At 40.6% G+C, this 23,213-nt stretch overlaps 2 protein-coding genes across 2 annotated transcripts in view; one reads left to right on the top strand and one right to left on the bottom strand.

Annotated features, from left to right (window-relative positions):
- GCSAML (germinal center associated signaling and motility like) overlaps nt 1-23,213 on the bottom strand; it is a 120,317-nt gene that overhangs the window by 64,010 nt on the left and 33,094 nt on the right. The window lies entirely within an intron of this gene.
- OR2C3 (olfactory receptor family 2 subfamily C member 3) lies at nt 14,861-15,849 on the top strand. The gene has a single exon (XM_038544015.1). It carries the CDS (start codon nt 14,861-14,863, stop codon nt 15,821-15,823), a length of 963 nt encoding a protein of 320 aa, XP_038399943.1. The 3' UTR covers nt 15,824-15,849.

Below are 23,213 nucleotides of genomic sequence, written 5' to 3'. Positions count from 1 at the left end.
TTTGCTGGGGACAGGTGACTTGGGGACCCTTCTCTTCCGCCATCTTGCCCCACCTCTGAATATTTATTTTCAAAAAGACAAGAGATAACAAAAGCCAGTGAGGATGTGGAGTGAAGGAAACTCATGTGCACTGTTAATGGGACTGCAAATCAGTACAGACATTGCCGAAAACAGTATGGGGATTCCTCAGCATTTTTAGTTTAAACCTCAATTAATTCAATAGAACCTGATCAGTTATTAAGCAAAGCAATGAAAAAATTAACCAAGCCAAGAAGTGTCCTGTTTTTGTTTTCCACAAACTTCCAGGTTCCTTTGATGGGATGTGTGGTATGCATTTTAATCTGCATATCAAAACTTTTCTACTTTCTACTTTCTTTTGTATTTCTGTGGGTAGACTGAATCCTAGTCAGTTACTAAACTGTTTCAGAAAAGGTGTTGGGCAAACAGCGTGGGTGTTTGTGTGTGTATATGTGTATGAGTGTGTGCCACTGTGCACACAGTTATTTTGCATCTTTGCCTAAGTAAAGGCTGTTTTCTCAAGGGAAGGTGTTTATCAGGGAAGGCTGTGTCTGGAAGGGATGTAAAGGATGCCAGTTTGAGAGAGGATCTGTGTAATACTGTTTCTATATTGCATAAATAGGAGCTTTAGATCTGGTCAGAGCTAACTGAAATAAAGCTGGGTGCTTTCAGCTATAGGATTAATAAGTTCCAGAGATGTAATATACAACATGGTGATTCTGGTTAACAATCCTGTTATATATTCAAAATGTGCAAAGAGAATAAATCTGTTTCCAGCACACTCATAGGAGAAAGGGGAGGTGGTGGGTAGATCAATTATCTTCATTGGAGGCATCATTTCACAGTGCATACGTATGTAAACATATCACTGTGTACACCTCAAATATATATAATATTTGTCAACCACACCTCAATAAAACTGAAAAAAGAGGGTCGGGGGAAGAACTTAAGTGAGTTCTTAAATCACACTGGGGGGCATTGCCCATAACTCTGAAATTTTAGAATTGAAGAATCACAGTGCTTTGAACTGAATCATGACTCCCCATTCATGTGTTGAAACCCTAATTCCAGTACCTTAGAATGCATATTTAAAGACAATATTTTTTAAAGAAGCAGTTAACTTAAAATAAGACCATTAGGGTGGAACCCAATCCAAGTGACTGGTGTCATAAAAAGAGGAGATTTGGACACACAGAGAGACATCAGTGATGCACAAACATGTGAAGACACAAAGAGACGTTACCATCAAGTCTAGGAGAGGTCTCTTCAGATAAATGGTCTCTAATGGCACCTTGATATTTACAGAACTCTATCTTCCAGGACTGTGAGAAATAAACTTCTATTGTTTTAACTACTCAGGTTGGTTTTGGGTTTTTTTTTTTTTGTATTTTGTTATATCAGCCTCATCAAACTAATACGTATGTTTCCATCACAGTTTGCCACATACACATTCATTCACAAGCACAAACACAAAAAAAGGAAAAATGAAAAGTATATATCTTTTACCCAAGAGAGGAGTCGCCTTGGGGATTAGGATTTCAACTATAATTGGGGGGGGGGGGCTGGAATTCTGTCCATAATACCATCCAAATGAAGATACAGTTCAGGGAGTTAGCCATAGAAATCTGAAGTTTGGCATAGAGGTGCTGGCTACAGATGTAACTTGGAAAGTCTCCAGGATTTACTATTTGAACTCATTGGACTAGATGAGGTCACTAAAGGAGTGTGTGAAATAGAAAAAGAATGTTACTTAGGAGTGCAAATTTACGTGCAGTTCTTGCTCTGCATTTAGTAGCCATCTAACCTTTAAAAAAAAGATTTTATTTAAATTCAATTTGCCAACATACAGTATAACATCCAGAGCTCATCCCATCAAGTGCGCTTCCAGTACCCGTCACCCAGTTCCCCATTCCCCCACCCACTTCCCCTTAGTATCCATAGGACCTTGAACAAGACCACTCAAAACCATACTGGCCTCATCTTTAACAGGGCACTCATAATAGATATTTAAAGAGTTTAACTAAGAGTAATCTGAATAATTTAGGGATAATCCAAAAGTCAGATAAAATTATTATTGGTGTAAAATGACTCATTGGAGTAAATTATGTCACAGACATATTCCAATGCCTGTATCCCTGTGTTATATGAAAAGCATTATTGTCATCATTAACAGAATAGATCTGGAATCATTCATTCATTGAATAAGAATAATAATGATAATAATAATGTATTAGATGTCAACATGCCAGGTACCAAATCAAGGTATAAATTGGGACAATGGAGAATATAATAGTAACCAGGTTAGACACAGGTCTTACCTTCACAGGGTTTAAAAATTAAAATTATATTCTACAAATCTTTTAATGTGCATATCAAAAAACAGAAGACAAGTAAATTTAAGAGGCTTGACTAATAGCTAGAACTAGCTAGTTGCAGTTCAATGTGCAAATCTAGGCTTGACAAATTATAAAGGCGAAATTCTTAGTAATTATGCTCACCCAAATCTTTACACAAATTGAAGAGTAAATGAATAATGATGCAATTAGGGACCAGTGCTGAAGAAGAAGAAATACTATCCAATGAAGTTTTTCCAAATATATGTAAAAGTGTATAGCTATCAGCTAGACATTGAAGAAAAGAAAATTGCAGACCAATGTACTTTATTAATGTAGATACAGAAATCCTCAAAAAAATAGCTAATCAAATCCTGCAGAGCATATTAAAAGCATTATACATGATGACTAAGTGAGATTTAGTATAGTAATGCAAGGACCATTCAACATGCAAAAATAAATTCATGTATTTCAAGAAGGAAACTGCTTCAACATGATAAGGTAGTAGTTTAAAAACCCACATCTAACATCATACTCTATTGTAAAAAACTAAGATTACTCTCTAAAATCAGGAACAAGTCAAGGGCATCCACCAATATCACTTCTGTTCAACATTGTGCTGAAGTTCTAGACGAAGGAATTAGGCAAACAAAAGAAATAAAGACTCTCAAAAAGAAAAGAGTGTAATAAAATGATCTCTACTCACAAATGGCATGATTTTTAATGTATCCAAACCTGGAGAATCACAAAACTGTTAGAGCAAATAAATGAATTCACCAAAGTTGAAAGACTCTCCATCAAAACACAAAATACACAAAATAGTTTTTGTACACTAGCCATAAACAACCCCAAAATGAAATTAACAGAGTAATTCTATTTACAATAACATGGGAGGAAGAAAATAGTTAGGAATAAATTTAAGTATGTTTAAGATTTCTACATTGAAAACAATAAACTATTGATGAAAATATTGAAGACTTAATAGACGTTCATGTCTATGAATGGGAAGACTTAATATGGCTAAGATGGCAACACTCCTCAAAATGATACATGGATTTAATTCAATTCCTATCAAAACCCCAATATTTTTTGTTCTCATCATTGCAAAAATAGAAAAGCCAATTCTGAAATTTATATTTAATTACAAGGAACCCAGAACAGCCAAAACAATATGCAGAGGGGGGACCCAAATTCACAGACCTCAATTTTCCACTTTCAAAACTTATTACAAATCTATAGTAATCAAAATTGTGGTACTAACATAACAATAGATCAGTGGTACAGAAATAGAAGTACGGGGGGGAGGGGCAAGATGGCGGAAGAGCAGGGTCCCCAAGTCACCCGTCCCCACCAAATTACCTAGATCACCTTCAAATCATCCTGAAAATCTATGAATTTGGCCTGAGATTTAAAGAGAGAACAGCTGGAATGCTACAGTGAGAAGAGTTCACGCTTCTATCAGGGTAGGAAGACGGGGAAAAAGATAAAGAAAAGGCCTCCAAGGGGGAGGGGCCCCGCGAGGAGCCGGGCTGAGGCCGGGGCGAGTGTCCCCAGGACAGGAGAGCCCCGTCCCGGAGGAGCAGGAGCTGCACCGACCTTCCCGGGGGAAAGGGGCTCGCGGGGAGGTGGAGCAGGACCCAGGAGGGCGGGGATGCCCTCGGGCTCCCGGGGACGCTAACAGACACCTGCGCCCCGGGAGAGTGCGCCGAGCTCCCTAAGGGCTGCAGCGCGCACGGCGGGACCCGGAGCAGCTCGAGGGGGCTCGGGGGCGGCTCCGCGGAGGGGGCTGCGGGGCGGGAGCGCGAATCCACCAGCGCAGGCCCCGGAGCACAGGGCGCCGGGACACAGCCCAGGATCCGGCCTCCCCCGGGACAGGCAGAGGCCGGGAGGGCCCAGGACAGCAAGGACGCTCCTGCCCCAGCTGAGCAGATCAGCGGCCCCGCCCCGGAACCTCGAGGCCCTGCAGACTGAGAGCTCCGGAGTTACTGTGGGGGCTGAATCCAGGTCTCCAGAGCTGGCCCCGCCACTGGGGCTGTTGCTCCTGGGGCCTAACGGGGTAAACAACCCCCACTGAGCCCTGCACCAGGCAGGGGGCAGAGCAGCTCCCCCAACTGCTAACACCTGAAAATCAGCACAGCAGGCCCCTCCCCCAGAACACCAGCTAGACTGACTGACAACTTCCAGGGGAAGCCAAGGGACTTAAAGTACACAGAATCAGAAGATACTCCCCCGTGGTTCTTTTTTTTTTATTTTTTATTTTTATTTTTTTTTATTTTTGATTTGTTTCCTTCCCCCAACCCCCTTTTCTTCTCCTTCCTTTCTTTTTCTTTCTCTTTTTCTTCTTTTTTTTCGGTTTTTTTCTTCCTTTTTTTTCTCTTTCTCTTTTCTTTCCTTCTTTCTCTCCTCTTTTTCTCCTTTTCCCAATACAACTTGCTTTTGGCCACTCTGCACTGAGCAAAATGACTAGAAGGAAAACCTCACCTCAAATGAAAGAATCAGAAACAGTCCTCTCTCCCACAGAGTTACAAAATCTGAATTACAATTCAATGTCAGAAAGCCAATTCAGAAGCACTACTATACAGCTACTGGTGGCTCTACAAAAAAGCATAAAGGACTCAAGAGACTTCATGACTGCAGAATTTAGATCCAGTCAGGCAGAAATTAAAAATCAATTGAAGGAAATGCAATCCAAACTAGAAGTCCTAACGACGAGGGTTAATGAGGTGGAAGAACGAGTGAGTGACATAGAAAACAAGTTGATGACAAAGAGGGAAACTGAGGAAAAGAGACACAAACAATTAAAAGACCATGAAGATAGATTAAGGGAAATAAACGACAGCCTGAGGAAGAAAAACCTACATTTAATTGGTGTTCCCGAGGGTGCCGAAAGGGCCAGAGGGCCAGAATATGTATTTGAACAAATTCTAGCTGAAAAGTTTCCTAATCTGGGAAGGGAAACAGGCATTCAGATCGAGGAAATAGAGAGATCCCCCCTAAAATCAATAAAAACGGTTCAACACCTCGACATTTAATAGTGAAGCTTGCAAATTCCAAAGATAAAGAGAAGATCCTTAAAGCAGCAAGACACAAGAAATCCCTGACTTTTATGGGGAGGAGTATTAGGGTAACAGCAGACCTCTCCACAGAGACCTGGCAGGCCAGAAAGGGCTGGCAGGATATATTCAGGGTCCTAAATGAGAAGAACATGCAACCAAGAATACTTTATCCAGCAAGGCTCTCATTCAAAATGGAAGGAGACATAAAGAGCTTCCAAGACAGGCAGCAACTAAAAGAATATGTGACCTCCAAACCAGCTCTGCAAGAAATTTTAACGGGGACTCTTAAAATTCCCCTTTAAGAAGAAGTTCAGTGGAACAGTCCACAAAAACAAGGACTGAATATTTATCATGATGACACTAAACTCATATCTCTCAATAGTAACTCTGAATGTGAACGGGCTTAATGACCCCATCAAAAGGCGCAGGGTTTCGACTGGATGAAAAAGCAGGACCCATCTATTTGCTGTCTATAAGAGACTCATTTTAGACAGAAGGACACCTACAGCCTGAAAATAAAAGGTTGGAGAACCATTTACCATTCGAATGGTCCTCAAAAGAAAGCAGGAGTAGCCATCCTTATATCAGATAAACTAAAATTTACCCCAAAGACTGTAGTGAGAGATTAAGAGGGACACTATATCATACTTAAAGGATCTATCCAACAAGAGGACTTAACAATCTTCAATATATATGCCCCGAATGTGGAGCTGCCAAATATATAAATCAATTATTAACCAAAGTGAAGAAATACTTAGATAATAATACACTTGTACTTGGTGACTTCAATCTAGCTCTTTCTATACTCGATAGGTCTTCTAAGCACAACATCTCCAAAGAAACGAGAGCTTTAAATGATACACTGGACCAGATGGATTTCACAGATATCTACAGAACTTTACATCCAAACTCAACTGAATACACATTCTTCTCAAGCACACATGGAATTTTCTCCAGAATACACCACATATTGGGTCACAAAACGGGTCTAAACCGATACCAAAAGATTGGGATCGTCCACTGCATATTCTCAGACCATAATGCCTTGAAATTAGAACTAAATCACAACAAGAAGTTTGGAAGGACCTCAAACATGTGGAGGTTAAGGACCATCCTGCTAAAAGATGAAAAGGTCAACCAGGAAATTAAGGAAGAATTAAAAAGATTTATGGAACCTAATGAGAATGAAGATACAACCATCCAAAATCTTTGGGATGCAGCAAAAGCCATCCTAAGGGGGAAATTCATCTCAATACAAGCATCCATTCAAAAACTGGAAAGAACTCAAATACAAAAGCTAACCTTACACATAAAGGAGCTAGAGAAAAAACAGCAAATAGATCCTACACCCAAGAGAAGAAGGGAGTTAATAAAGATTAGAGCAGAACTCAACGAAATCGAGACCAGAAGAACTGTGGAACACATCAACAGAACCAGGAGTTGGTTCTTTGAAAGAATTAATAAGATAGATAAACCATTAGCCAGCCTTATTAAAAAGAAGAGAGAGAAGACTCAAATTAATAAAATCATGAATGAGAAAGGAGAGATCACTACCAACACCAAGGAAATACAAACGATTTTAAAAACATATTATGAACAGCTATATGCCAATAAATTAGGCAATCTAGGAGAAATGGACGCATTCCTGGAAAGCCACAAACTAACAAAACTGGAACTGGAAGAAATAGAAAACCTTAACAGGCCAATAACCAGGGAGGAAATTGAAGCAGTCATCAAAAACCGCCCAAGACACAAGAGTCCAGGGCCAGATGGCTTCCCTGGGGAATTTTATCAAACGTTTAAAGAAGAAACCATGCCCATTCTCCTAAAGCTTTTGGAAATATAGAAAGAGATGGAGTACTTCCAAATTCGTTCTATGAGGCCAGCATCACCTTAATTCCAAAACCAGACAAAGACCCCACCAAAAAGGAGAATTACAGACCAATATCCCTGATGAACATGGATGCAAAAATTCTCAACAAGATACTGGCCAATAGGATCCAACAATACATTAAGAAAATTATTCACCATGACCAAGTAGGATTTATCCCTGGGACACAAGGCTGGTTCAACACCCGTAAAACAATCAATGTGATTCATCATATCAGCAAGAGAAAAACCAAGAACCATACGATCCTCTCATTAGATGCAGAGAAAGCATTTGACAAAATACAGCATCCATTCCTGATGAAAACTCTTCAGAGTGTAGGGATAGAGGGAACATTCCTCGACATCTTAAAAGCCATCTATGAAAAGCCCACAGCAAATATCATTCTCAATGGGGAAGCACTGGGAGCCTTTCCCCTAAGATCAGGAACAAGACAGGGATGTCCACTCTCACCACTGCTGTTCAACATAGTACTGGAAGTCCTAGCCTCAGCAATCAGACAACAAAAAGACATTAAAGGCATTCAAATTGGCAAAGAAGAAGTCAAACTCTCCCTCTGCGCCGATGACATGATACTCTACATAGAAAACCCAAAAGTCTCCACCCCAAGATTGCTAGAACTCATACAGCAATTCGGTAGCGTGGCAGGATACAAAATCAATGCCCAGAAATCAGTGGCATTTCTATACACTAACAATGAGACTGAAGAAAGAGAAATTAAGGAGTCAATCCCATTTACAATTGCACCCAAAAGCATAAGATACCTAGGAATAAACCTAACCAAAGATGTAAAGGATCTATACCCTCAAAACTATAGAACACTTCTGAAAGAAATTGAGGAAGACACAAAGAGATGGAAAAATATTCCATGCTCATGGATTGGCAGAATTAATATTGTGAAAATGTCAATGTTACCCAGGGCAATATACACGTTTAACGCAATCCCTATCAAAATACCATGGACTTTCTTCAGAGAGTTAGAACAAATTATTTTAAGATTTGTGTGGAATCAGAAAAGACCCCGAATAGCCAGGGGAATTTTAAAAAAAAAACCATAGCTGGGGGCATCACAATGCCAGATTTCAGGTTGTACTACAAAGCTGTGGTCATCAAGACAGTGTGGTCCTGGCACAAAAACAGACACATAGACCAGTGGAACAGAATAGAGAACCCAGAAGTGGACCCTGAACTTTATGGGCAACTAATATTCGATAAAGGAGGAAAGACTATCCATTGGAAGAAAGACAGTCTCTTCAATAAATGATGCTGTGAAAATTGGACATCCACATGCAGAAGAATGAAACTAGACCATCTCTTGCACCATACACAAAGATGAGCTCAAAATGGATGAAAGATCTAAATGTGAGTCAAGAGTCCATCAAAATCCTAGAGAAGAACACAGGCAACACCCTTTTTGAACTCGGCCATAGTAACTTCTTGCAAGATACATCCACGAAGGCAAAAGAAACAAAAGCAAAAATGAACTATTGGGACTTCATCAAGATAAGAAGTTTTTGCCCAGCAAAGGATACAGTCAACAAAACTCAAAGACAACCTACAGAATGGGAGAAGATATTTGCAAATGACATATCAGATAAAGGACTAGTTTCCAAGATCTATAAAGAACTTATTAAACTCAACACCAAAGAAACAAACAATCTAATCATGAAATGGGCAAAAGACATGAACAGAAATCTCACACAGGAAGACATAGACATGGCCAACACGCACATGAGAAAATGCTCCACATCACTTGCCATCAGGGAAATACAAATCAAAACCACAATGAGATACCACCTCACACCAGTGAGAAATGGAAAATTAACAAGGCAGGAAACCACAAATGTTGGAGAGGATGCAGAGAAAAGGGAATCCTCTTACACTGTTGGTGGGAATGTGAACTGTTGCAGACACTCTGAAAACTGTGTGGAGGTTCCTCAAACAGTTAAATATATACCTTCCCTACGACCCAGCAATTGCACTGTTGGGGATTTACCCTAAATATACAGATGCAGTGAAACGCAGGAACACCTGCACCCCGATGTTTATAGCAGCAATGTCCACAATAGCCAAGCTGTGGAAGGAGCCTCGGTGTCCATCGAAAGATGACGGATAAAGAAGATGTGGTTTACGTATACAATGGATTTTTACTCAGCTATTAGAAATGACAAATACCCACCATTTGCTTCAACATGGATGGAACTGGAGGGTATTATGCTGAGTGAAGTAAGTCAATCAGAGAAGGACAAACATTATATGGTCTCATTCATTTGGGGAATATAAATAATAGTGAAAGGGAATATAAGGGAAGGGAGAAGAAATGTGTGGGAAATATCAGAAAGGGAGACAGAACGTAAAGACTCCTAACTCTGGGAAACGAACTAGGGGTGGTGGAAGGGGAGAAGGGCAGGGGGTGGGAGTGAATGGGTGACGGGCACTGGGGGTTATTCTGTATGTTAGTAAATTGAACACCAATAAAAAATAAATTAAAAAAAGAAATAGAAGTACAGAATAAACTCATACACCTATGGCAATCGATTTTCTTTTTTTGTTCAATGATATTTTTTGAAAGTTGCTGTTTTCTTGAAATAAAACATTTGGCACAGCATTATTTTATAATTAGCAAATATTTGTTATTGAGAGAGTAGAATTACTGAATTAGGTGCTTTTTTTGAATTAGATCCTTTTTATTTAAGTTATGTAATAGTAGAAACGTCTTGGTAAAAATTTTTTTTAATTTATTTTTTTTTTAATTTTAGACAAGGGTGTCAAGACCATTCAATGGGGGAAAGAATAGTTTCTTCAGTAACTAGTGCTGGGCCAAATACATATATACCTGTTAAAGAATGAAGCTGAGCCCCTATCTTACATCATATTAAAACTAACTAACTAAATAAATAAATAAATAAATTCGCCGAGGGACCTAATTGTAAGGGCTAAAATTTAAAAACTCTTGGAAGACTATGGAGAAGAAATACTTCATGAGTCTGGATTTGGTAAAACTCATAAATTCAATGGATGTGGCATTAAAAAGTTTCCTAAATATGACACCCCAAATTATGAAGCAAAATGAAAATAGACAGATTGGATTTTGTGAAAAAAATTCTTTGTCAAAGGACACTATGGAAAAAGTGACCAAGAAAACAGCACACAGATAAAAGAAACTGTTTGCAAATGATCTATCTATAAAGTATCTAATAATCAGAATATAAAAAGAACTAATTTCTTAACTAATTTCTTAACAACAAAAAGACAAACAATGCAATTAAAAGTGGGCAAAGAACCTGATTAAATACTGCTTCAAAAAAGATAAAGTGACCAAAAGTACATGAACAGATGCACAATATCAATCTTTAGGGAAGTACAAATCGAAACTAGAAGGAAATGTGACTTCACACCCACCAGGATTATTACAAAAAAAAAAAAAAACCTTAAGTGGAAAATAAAAAGTAGTGGTGAAGATGTGGAAAAATCAGAACATACAATGCAGTGCTTATAGGAATATCAATGATGTGTCACTGTGAAAAGTTTGACAGTTCCCCCATAAATTAATCACAGAGTTCTCATATGTCCCAGTGAGTCCAATCCTAAGTGTATACCTGAAATAATTGAAAACAGGCATTCAGACACAATTTGTAGAGAAATGTTCAGAAAAACTCAATTCACAATAGCTGAAGGTAGAAATAGCCAAAATATCCAACAAATACACCCAATATACATCAGCAAATAAATAGGTAAATATAATATGGCGAAGGCACACAATGGAATAATATTCAGTTACAAGAGTGAGCAAAACATATGCCATAATGTGGATGAGCAAGACATATGCTAAGTGAAAGAATCCAAACATAAAAGGCCACAAAACATATTATTTCATTTATGTGTAATATCCACAATAGGTAAATCCTTAGGGACAAAGCAGATCAGTGGTTGCCAAAGCCTGGAGAAAGAAAGCAAATGAAGAGTGACTCTGTCACGGCTACATCTGGAGCAACAAGAAAGTTCTGCAACTAGATGTTGGTGAGGGCTGCACTGCCCTGTGAACACCCTTAATTTCACTGATTTGTATACTTAAAAAATTATTATGATGCTAAATTAATGTTATGTGTATTTTACCACAAGAAAAATAGGCTCATTTTTAAAGAAAATGTATCAGTTCATTGCTGTGGTGGACACCAATAATTATATGATTGAATTTTAAAGAAAATCTATAGCAACATGTGCCAAAATTGTAATGAGCAAATACTTCAGGCTCTGTCCTCCACTGTGTGATAAATCTTTCTGTAGAGAGGTTTGATTCTATGTTTTGTAAACAGTGTTTGGCAGTAAAAACACTTACAATAGTGTTTTATTCATAAAAGAAATCAATTAGTTTGGTTACAATGAAATTGTAATTATTCAAAAGGGAAAAACAAATCCCCAAAGCTTCTTTCCTTGCAATTTCAATCCCCTGACATATACATCACCCTCTGCTTCCCTCCTGAATGCTCCAGAAGATAAAACAAGTGTCTTGTGATTAGACATTTTTTACAACACACTAGATCCTTTGAGAGTTGGCATATATTTCTCTTCCTGGAAACACTGAGAGTCATCCTCACTCTTTTTGTTAACAGTTTTCATAGGAAAAAAGTGTTTCTTTCTAATGTAAGCCTATTCTGATTTTAAAACTTAAAAATGTGTTCTTTAGACATGCATTTGAACAGAATCTAAGACTTCTGCCACCAAAGACGGAGATTTCCAATATTTTTAGGGCTTCTCCAAATCCATTGCTACTTCCCTACTTTTTAATGCCACATCCATTGAATTCATGGGTTTTACCAATCTTTGAAGGAAAATATTCCCCATTATTCAACATTTCCACTCTCCATAGAGGGAGGTGCTGCAGCTAGCCCACCATCTGTAAGTGACATTCTTGGATTTGTTTGCTTGTTCATTTGTCTGTTTGTGGTTTTTTATGATATTTAAGATGAATTGGGATCAAAGTTTCTGGTAATTCCAGTTAAAGTTGATGAACAGTGATCCATTTCAATAATCTGATTTGTTCTTCTGGATGTCTGGTATTTTGTCAGGTTACCTACAGCCAGAAGAAGAGTTTGTGACTGCATAATTGACTTAAAATGTGAACTCAAAACATTTTCACAACTGTCACTATGTTATCTTTCTTTGTCATAGTACCACAGGACTTGGGGCGAGGTCACATTTTCAAGAATGATTATTGTGACTGCGTTGGTGATTCTCTGCAAATGAGCAAACCTCCTTTGCTGGTAGCGTTATTTTCATACTAAGAATCTGAATGTCTTGGGTGTAGCTCAAGCTCACCCCAGCACTGATCAGCTCTGGTACTTTGGGTAAACCATGAACATTTCTAGAAATAGATCATATCACCACAAAGGTCCTTACTTCCTCAGAAACTCTACTGAACTGTTATCTCCATGACTGACCTTATGGTGGCCATCTCTTGATATTCATACATTTTCTTCATAAGTGAATCTACAAATTTTCCAAATCTCCATGGAGGGGACACATCCTCAGGGGACATAGAGTTTTGAGTTTTGTCCTTTACTTTTCCATGTTCTCATTCACTCATCTAAGATGATTCTCTGTGTGGGGTGATCACCTCATCGTGTCGTGGCTCAGATGCACATATCTGACCAAGATACCCTTGGTGACTTCTCTCTCACACCCACATTAGGAAGCCACCCATGTCCTTGTGGCTCTCTATGCTTCCCCAGTTTGCAGGAGGTCACAATCTATTTCCCAGATGCTTTTTCAGAGCATCACTGCTGCTCTGCTCTCTGATTTGCAAACCAGACAACTGTCTCAGTTCTATGGCTCTGTGAGGTCCACACTGGTTTCTGTGCATAAATTTTGGCAAATGCCTGAAGCTCTCTGAGCCCCATTTTTACATGTGCATGATGGAAACTCTACAGGTACTTTGAAAATCTGTGAATAAACATGTGTGTTCAAATTCTATTTAACTTGGTCAACTTCCAGTTTTAGAGATGAGCAAGTTTCATTCCCTGGGATTTTGAAAGGGATCGTTGAGTTTATAGCTGCTCTGTTCTTCATACTTGCATGATTTCTAATTATAATGCACTTACTCTTCCTTTTAAAAGACAAGGAAGAAATATATTAATGTTTTTGTAAGAAAGACTTCAGAACTTTTCAAGGACATCTGAAGCACACTGAAGATGTCCATGTTTCTCTATGGGGATTTCTAGCTTCTTGCGTGGTCTGAAGGTTTGCTTTCTTCATCCTGCATAAGAAGAAGGAATAATGTCAGCAGTACGTGACTCTGGCAGTTCCAAGAGTTCCTTCCTGACAACACTACTGTGAGATTACACTGAGCATTCCTTAATGATGCCTTCATATTACTCTGGTTCTTCTGTCACTATAACCATGTACACATTCTAGTGACCTGTTTCACAGTTTGCTCATTCAGTGACTATTGATTGAGGGATAGTTGTGTATCAGTACTGGGCTAGGCATTGCAGAGACAGAAGCAAACAGAGTAAACTTTCTGAAAGTTTCCAGAAGTCCGTGGAGTTTAAACTCTAGCAGAGGTACAAACATAGTAACTCAGACTAGCGTGTTTGTCCTATAGTGATAAGTACTATGAATAAAAATAAAGCAGAAAAGGAAGAAAGGGAGCTGGGAGGAGTTTCAATACTAAGTAGCACCTTTGCTTCATTGTATGGAAGTACTGAATCATTATATTGTTCACCTGAAATTAATATTACACTGTAGGTTAACTAACTAGAACTTAAATAAACACTTTGAAAAATAATGCTTTTGCTTCAATGAAAGATTCCTTTTGAAAAACAACCTGAAGGAGGTATGAAGTTGAGCTGTGGATGGATGTCTTGGGGGAAAGGCACTGCAAGCCTTGCTCTAGGAAAACAGGAGTGCTAAGCAGTGGAGCAATATGATCATATTGTATCCTAATGTAATTTTCCGGCTGCTATGTTGAGAATACTCTGAAGGGAACTAAGGCAGAAAGCAAAAAGACAAGTTAGGATATTAGATTTATCACAGCATAGCCCAGGGTGGTAGCAGGGAGGCTGAAGAAGTGATGGAATCTGAATTTAATGATAAAGCAAAAATTTGCTGATTGTGGGATTTAAGAGTAAGAGAAATGATATGATGGACTCCATGTGCCCATTAACTGGAGAATGACTACCACCAGCATGATTTTAGTGCCTCTGTAGTGTTTCATCACATGAAATGCCATCTTTTACCCAAGAAAAACCTCATCACTAAACATTCAGGTTGACTCCAGATGTTGCTACTAGAAGCAATGTTTCAATAAAATAATCAGTGCCAAGAACTTTACATGAATGTCCATTTTCTGCTAGGTATGCATATTTTCATGTCTCTCCAAAATGGCCTTCAAGAAGATGATGCAACATCATCCATGGAGCATTTGAGTAGATGCTTTCAACAAAATAAGTATAAAATTATGTTTGAAGTTTGCTAACTGATATAATCACTTGGGGCTTCATATTCTGTGCCCCTACCCCCATTCACCACAGGTGGCCTTTTTGCCCCACTCCTGGCTTCACATGATGATGGGAATAGCCAATGTAAGTTCTCCAGAAGTCTTTGTACTCCTGGGCTTCTCTGCACGACCCTCCCTAGAATCCATCCTCTTCATCATTGTCTTAGGGTTTTACGTGGTGTCTATCTTGGGCAATGGCATCATCATTCTGGTTTCCTGCATGGATGTGCACCTCCACACGCCTATGTACTTCTTTCTTGCTAACCTCTCCTTCCTTGACATTAGCTTTACCACAAGCATTGTCCCACAACTTCTGGTCAACCTCTGGGGACCACAGAAAACCATAAGCTACGGAGGGTGTGTGGTCCAATTCTATATCTCCCACTGGCTGGGAGCGACTGAATGTGTCTTCTTGGCAGTCATGTCCTACGACCGCTATGCTGCCATCTGTAGGCCACTTAATTACACCATCATCATGCATCCACAGCTTTGCCTCAGCTTGGCCCTCGCCTCATGGCTTGGGGGTCTGACCACCAGCATGGTGGGCTCCACACTCACTATGCTCCTGCCGCTCTGTGGGAACAATCGCATTGATCACTTCTTCTGTGAGATGCCCCTCATTATGCAATTGACTTGCGTGGACACCAGCCTCAATGAGGTGGAGATGTATGTGGCCAGCTTTATCTTTGTTGTCTTGCCCCTGGGTCTCATCCTGGTCTCATATGGCCACATTGCCTGGGCTGTGATGAAGATCAGGTCAGCAGAAGGACGGAGAAAGGCCTTCAACACTTGCTCCTCCCATGTGGCAGTTGTGGCTCTATTCTATGGGAGCATCATCTTTATGTATCTCCAGCCAGCCAAGAGTAACTCCCATGAACAGGGCAAGTTCATAGCCCTCTTCTACACTGTGATCACCCCGATGCTGAATCCCTTGATTTACACGCTCAGGAACAAGGATGTGAAGACGGCTCTCAGGCACATTGTGTTAGAGAAGTGCTGTGGCTTTGCAGGGCCATGGGGGCATATTTAGACACTTTAGTAACTAGTGAGGAGAAAGAGAAGATTGAAATATATCAAAATTGATTGGAGTGGCAGGATACTTGGGATGTAGTTTCTGTTCCAATGTTGCTGGAGTTCAAGGTAGATGACAATCTGATATGAGTGTGCTCATACATCATTTCCAAGCCAAGGCAAAGAGAAAGTATTTTACTATTTGTTACTAAACCTATTGTTTTGTTAGCCATTTATATTGTTATATACATGTAATATATATGCTAATTCTCCTATTGTTAATTGCCTGTATAATTATATATGTTCATTGTTATTTTGTTAATTGTTTATACTAATTGACTTTGGATATGACTAATCTGTGTGAAGTTTTTTTTCATTTTTTTCCTAATATTTGTAACAATTCCACAAGGCAAATATTATTAATTTGATAAAGGTTAAGCAATCACAAAACTATTAAGGGCTTATGCTGAGATCTAATTCTAGATCTATCTATCCATACACATGTTCACCATTTTGCCTGCAATCTTTTGTGATATAATCCTTCGTGGTCTTTGTGCCTAATGACACAGTTTCCAGGGCTCTTGGGATTTCTTGAGTGATTTGGGTGAGAGGTATATCTTTAGTTATTCATAATGAGGCCATTTCCATCATACCTTATTTATTCCAATGAGGTAACTCAAAGCAGGGCCTGCAGATAGCTTCAGGATAGAGGCTGGTGACCAGAGAAACCAACCATGTGATTAGAAGGTTGGAACCTTTAGACCTTCCCTTACCTTCAGGAAAGGAAGAAGGGCTGAAGGCTGAGTTCAATCACCAATGACCAATAATTTAATCAATCATGGCTACTAAATGGAACTTCCTTAAAACTCCTAAATGATGGTGTTTGGAGATTTAAGTGCAACACCCCAAACTCCACAGTAATAGATATCCACTAGGGAACTTTCCAGACCTCACCTCATGTACATCTTTCATTGGTTGTTCTTATTTTATATTTTATAATAAATCAGTAAGTGCTTCCCTGTGATTTGTGAAACATTTTAGCAAATTATTAAAGTTGAGGTAAGGATCATGGGAACCCTTTCTTTATAGCCATTTGGTCATATATGTGGTGGCAACCTGGCACTGACAACTGCCTTCTGAACTGAGGCAGTCTTGTTGGGACTGAGCACTCAAACCTCAGGAGTCTGTGCTAACTCTGGGTATTAGTGTCAGAATTTCATTTAATATAGGTGTCCAGAGAGTTGGAGAATTGACTATTGGTGTGGAAAAGTCTCACACATTTAGTGTCAGAATTGTTGGGAGTAAAACAGTCCATATCCCTTCAGTAGTAGGAGTTGGAAAATGCAAACATCTCAGGAGTAGAACTGCAATTGATTGCCAGTACATCAGCAGTTTCATCAATAATATACTGCACTGATTTATCTCTAACTACTGAATTACTGATTTTACTGTTCAACTATATACCTTCCTGTTTCAATATATGTAAAGATGTTTTCATTCATTCATTAGTACATTTGCTTACTTTACTCACATGTCCAAGCATGCACTCATTCTTTTTTTAACACTTATTTATTTCAGAGAGAGAGGGAGTACCTTGTGAGTAGGGGGAAGAGCAGAGGGAGAGAGAGAGGGAAAATCTCAAGCAGACTCCTCAATGATCATGGAGCCAGACGCCAGGCTCAATTCCAGGACCCTAAGATCATGACCTGAGCTGAAATCAAGACTCAGACAATTAACTAACTGAGCCACCCAGGAACCCCCATTCCTTCATTCTTAAAATGAGACCCATTTCTGGTTGTTATAAAAATGAGCACACCACACTACCCTAAGACAGATAAATCAAGTTCACAGAGCAGTCATTGACTTTATTGATTTAAATCTCAAAATAGTGTTGTAAAGTTGATGATGTTGCCATTTTAGAAATGAGAATATTCTGATCAGACAGAAAAGATGGCATTCATTTGTGTTTTAGCCTTGGATTAAGGGGAGGAATCCACAAAATCATGTACTTGCAACAATATTTTCACAGTTATTCTTTAGGTGGCCTTTCCCCTTGAGATTCACACCTCCAGAAAATGTCCCTCCACTTCTCTGAATTAAACACATTTCTAAATGTGACATATAGATTCTCATATGGTTAATACCAGCATATATTGGGAAATCTGGGTCTTAATATACACAGATAGAGCATTGGTGTTGATAACGGCCCAGCTTTATCAACGATTGCCTCCTTAAAACAGCTTCATTGCTAATGGAAGTGAAGAGTCTACAGGTCTGTAGAAAATGAGAACCAATGATTCACACATGTATATATTTATTGTAAACATAAAATAAGATTATAAAAAATTTGTAAAACCAAAAAGTTACCTGCATTCTATCCACATATTGATGGTTTTCCATATTTTCTTCTACCCAGTTCCCTTGTTTGCTCATTCACAAGCAAGGATTAGTACAGTACAGGTATAACTTTCTATTTCCTTTACCAATGGTAATGACAGCCATCACAGCTGACATACGTAGTTGATGACAGCTGACATACCTGAAGTCATAGCTGCTTAGTACTGCCAGGTACATTTCTAAACAACTTATCTGGCTTCGCTCATCTAATTTTCACACTAAAGTGATTAATTAGGCATCATCATTGTCCTTGTTTTATTTTTATTTTTTTAAGATTTTATTTATTCATGAGAGACACAGAGAGAGACAGAGACCAGGCAGAAGGAGAGGCAGGCTCCCTGCGGGGAGCCCGATGTGGAACTCGATTCCCGGGATCATGATCTGAGCCAAAAGCAGATACTCAACAGCTGAGCTACCCAGGTGCCCCTGTCCCCGTTTTATAAATGAGGAAACTGAGGCCCAAATTAACAGAACGTAGATTCAGGAAGCTCATATTTTAATCCAGGCAGTTTCAGAGTGCCCTGCTTCTTCTTGAGTCCTTTATTCATTAAATGACATAAAAATGTTCACACTAGCACAGTCTCATGATGTTTTTGGAAATAATGCATGACAGTCTAATCAGTAGGTATTCTTTAGTTTCCACGTATTTCTATTTGTAGACATTTAGGCTATCTTTATGTTTTGCTATGTTATGGGATATATGAAGGTTTCTTTTTTATTGAATTATTTTCTTAAAATACTCCATGGGATATTTATTATTGTGAAAAATATCACAAGAATTGCATTTTTTTTCACAAACATTGGCCACATACTGGCAGTTGGGGAGGGAAATAGATTGTGGATATAATTCCATTTACTTCACAAATATGCCTTAAAAAGTGAAATCCACATGCATACCAAAATTACATCATATCTATTTGTTTTCATTGATTCTCTATTTCATATTGTACCACTCTATGCTTCTCTATAAAGCACTTCAGGTGCCAGGATCAAGAGTGGTACTCAGGTAACATGTCTGCCTCTGACGTGAAAAAAGAGTGCCACTCCTCTTTATTTATTAAGGTAATGGAAACCAAAGCTGTCTTCCAGATAACCTGCCATCCCACCTCAGCTATGAGGAAGAATGGAAATGAGTCTGGATTTGAGCCAGAGGACCTGGGTTTATAATCAAACTGGTCAGGCAATTACTGGAAAATTGTGTTAATCAGGGTCCCCTTGAGAAACAGATATAAAATTGGGTCATTTGAATGATATTTAATAAAGAGAAAATCATCTGTAGTGTGGGCAGACTGCAGAGAAATTTCCAGGGGTAGTATCTTAACTGGGGCTAGTCCCGGTGGAGACCATGATTACTTGTGGACAAAGGCAAGAGGACAGCAGCAGTTACAGGAACCCGAAGACAGAAGGGCTGTGTGGTGTCAGATGTTCAGGAGGAGCTATTATTTTTAGGGAAGAGAAACATACAGATGTGGCACTCCCAATAAGAAAGAGCAGGGGTCACTGTGTTGACCTAACTCTACTCCCTCTTTTCTACCTCCTATTATGGCCCCCCACTAGCTGAATATAACCACAAGCTAAAGGCTACAGTCCCACTGGTGTTATCTCTGCAGGTGGAACACAGAGCAAGTTGGACAAAGTAGAGGGTGAAGCTCCTGGGGCAGAGTCCATCTTCATTGCTCTTCCTCTCTCTACTGGTCTCTAATTTAGGTGAAAGTTCACATCTCCAACTTCAGGGACATATAAACAGCTACTATATCACAAGAAGTGATCAATTCAGGAATAAATTCTTGGAGACCTAAAATATTAGCCACCACCATTGTTTTTCACATAACTTAGTAGGATAGAAGGGAGGGCAATAATTTAACTTAAAACATAGCTGCTAACAATCCCCATTACTCATGAGAAGTATAAGATAAGAGCTTTTAGTCACAGCTTTTTCTTTCACCATCCAAACCATGTTCCCCTAACTTCTTTTCAGCATCTTAACTAGAAAGGGATTCTTTACCTGGTGAGGTGAACCATAACTTCATCCTTTTTAATTCCTGTGGGATTTTAGTATTTGATATCTTAGCTTTGTTGGAATGTTGTATTTTTCCTTGTGCAGGACTATTGGGCACCAGAAGTTTCTTCCCCAATTATTTCTCCTTGCAACATTCTAAAACAGCAATGCAAGTTTGATAGATGATAGATGATAGATGACAGATAGATGATAGATAGATAGATAGATGATAGATAGATAGATATAGATAGATAGATGATGATGATAGATAGATAGATAGATAGATAGATAGATAGATAGATAGATGATAGACAAAGACAGACAGCCTGGGTGGCTCAGCGGTTTAGCGCCAGCTTCAGCCCAGGGCATGATCCTGAAGACCCGGATTGAGTCCCATGTCGGCTCCTTGCATGGAGTCTGCTTCTCCCTCTGCCTGTGTCTTGGCCTCTGTCTGTCTCTCATGAATAAATAAATAAAATCTGTTAAAAAGATAGATAGATGGATAGATAGATAGGTAGATAAGAAATAAACATAGGCACAGAGAGAGGGAGGGGAAGGGAGGGAAGAAAGGAAGGATAGAGAAGAGAGATTAATCTTAAGGAATTGGCTCATGTGATTTGGAGTTTGGCAAATCCAAATTCTGCAGGACAGGCCAGCAAGCTGGAAATTCTGGCAGGAGTTAATGTTACATCTTGAATCCAGAGGCAGTCTGACGTCAGAATTTCCTCATCCTCAGGGAAACTCATTCTTTTCTCTTAAGGCCTTCATTGCATGGATGACATCCACCTATACCTTAGAAGATAATATACTTTGTCTATTGATTTAATGTTAATCATATTTTTTTTAATTTATGATAGTCACAGAGAGAGAGAGAGGGGCGAGCAGAGACAAAGGCAGAGGGAGAAGCAGGCTCCATGCACCGGGAGCCCGACGTGGGATTCGATCCCGGGTCTCCAGAATCGCGCCCTGGGCCAAAGGCAGGCGCCAAACCGCTGCGCCACCCAGGGATCCCTGTTAATCATATTTTTAAAAAAATATCTCTATAGCAACGTCTAGGCTGGTGTTTGAACAAAAACTGGGTTTAATAGTCTAGCCGAGGGGATACATCAGATTAACCATCATACTCACCAAGCCCAAACTTTAAGTGACATTCTCCAAGCAAAACTTTTCAACTAGACTATGATGTATAACAGTGAGTGAAGACACTCTCATCTCACTCATTGGTTCCTGGATCCAGGTGTCAAGTTATGGGGAAGATGGCCTCACACACTGACTGCAGGCTTTGGGCATTTACTGCTCCTGTAGGAAAGCAGTGATTATCTGTGCAGTATCATTTCTCAGCTTGTCCCATATCTGAACCTTACTGGTCCATTCCATCAATCTCTCCAGCTTGCTGCTTCTGAACACTAAAGTATGAAGTAAGAATCATAAATTCCAATGGTGACCCTAATACCACTCTCCCTTTGTTTTAAAATGTGTTCCCTGGACACAGGTGGTATTGTACGAGATGCCGTGGTGATGGTTAAGGCATTGTGAAAGTCCATTCTGTATGTGGTTAATGCCGGAAAGACAAAACTGCGCCCAGAATATTTTTGTATCTGTATAACAGCAATCATTACTTAATCTATGATAAAAAGAGTCTAATGCAATACACATGGTACAAGTGGAGCCCCTAGAGCCCTGTGAATGTGCTGAATCAGAGGCTAACCTTGGTTTCCCCACTTGCATAGTGGGTCTCCTTGCATACTGCTTGCTGTGAAGATCATGATGAATTTAAGCATGCAGAGCCTGGAAATGAAGATACACTGACCACAGGAACACGAGATGATGGAAATGTGTTTCCACTTCATCCCTCAGTGGACTGATCTGGGCTATATTTGTATTTGGGTGTTTTTATCACACCAAACAATTCCCTGACACAAACTGAGTGTTATAATTTAACCCAGTTTGTCTACTCTACCCAGAGATACCATCAGACCCCCCAGGTTAAGAGCTCAGTCCCAGACTGTCCCCACTTTATTTTTTTTTTTTGTCCCCACTTTAGATGTCAATTGCAAGTCCAGGTGTCTTACACTGTGCTTCTGACCCACCAGCTGTAAATCAGAGGTTCCCATAACTCCCGACTCAGGTTTGATTACTTTACTATAGTGGCTCACAGAACTCAGTTTACTTATTAGATTACTTGTCTATTCAAAAGGATATTAAATGATATAAATAAATAGCCAAGGCCTCCAAGGGGGAGGGGCCCCGCGAGGAGCCGGGCTGAGGCCGGGGCGAGTGTCCCCAGGACAGGAGAGCCCCGTTCCGGAGAAGCAGGAGCTGCACCGACCTTCCCGGGCGGAAAGGGGCTCGCGGGGAGTTGGAGCAGGACCCAGGAGGGCGGGGATGCCCTCGGGCTCCCGGGGACAGTAACAGCAACTGCGCACCCAGGAGAGTGCGCCGAGCTCCCTAAGGGCTGCAGCGCGCACGGCGGGACCCGGAGCAGCTCGGGGGGCTCGGGGGCGGCTCCGCGGAGGGGGTGCGGGGCGGGAGCAGTTCGGGGGGCTAGGAGGCGGCTTCGCGGAGGGGGCTGTGGGGCGGGAGCAGCTGGGGGGCTCGGGGGCGGCTCCGCGGAGGGGGCTGCGAGGCGGGAGCAGCTCGGGGGGCTCGGGGGCGGCTCCACCGAGGGGGCTGCGGCGCGGGAGCAGCTCGGAGGGGCTCGGGGGCGGCTCCGCGGAGGGGGCTGCGGGGTGGGAGCGGCTCGGGGGGGCTCGGGGGGCGGCTCCGCGGAGGGGGCTCCGGGGGGGGGAGCAGCTCGGAGGGGCGCGGGGGCGGCTCCGCGGAGGGGGCTGCGAATCCACCAGCGCAGGCCCCCAGCACAGGGCGCCGGGACACAGCCCAGGATCCGGCATCCCCCCGGGACAGGCAGAGGCCGGGAGGGCCCAGGACAGCAAGGACGCTCCTGGCCAAGCTGAGCAGATCAGCGGCTCCGCCCCGGAGCCTCCAGGCCCTGTAGACAGAGAGCTCCATGGTG

This window comes from Canis lupus, chromosome 8 (assembly GCF_011100685.1).
Source record: "Canis lupus familiaris isolate Mischka breed German Shepherd chromosome 8, alternate assembly UU_Cfam_GSD_1.0, whole genome shotgun sequence".
In the NCBI taxonomy this organism is placed as follows: Eukaryota; Metazoa; Chordata; class Mammalia; order Carnivora; family Canidae; genus Canis; species Canis lupus.
This window is presented reverse-complemented; position numbering and strand designations above follow the sequence as displayed.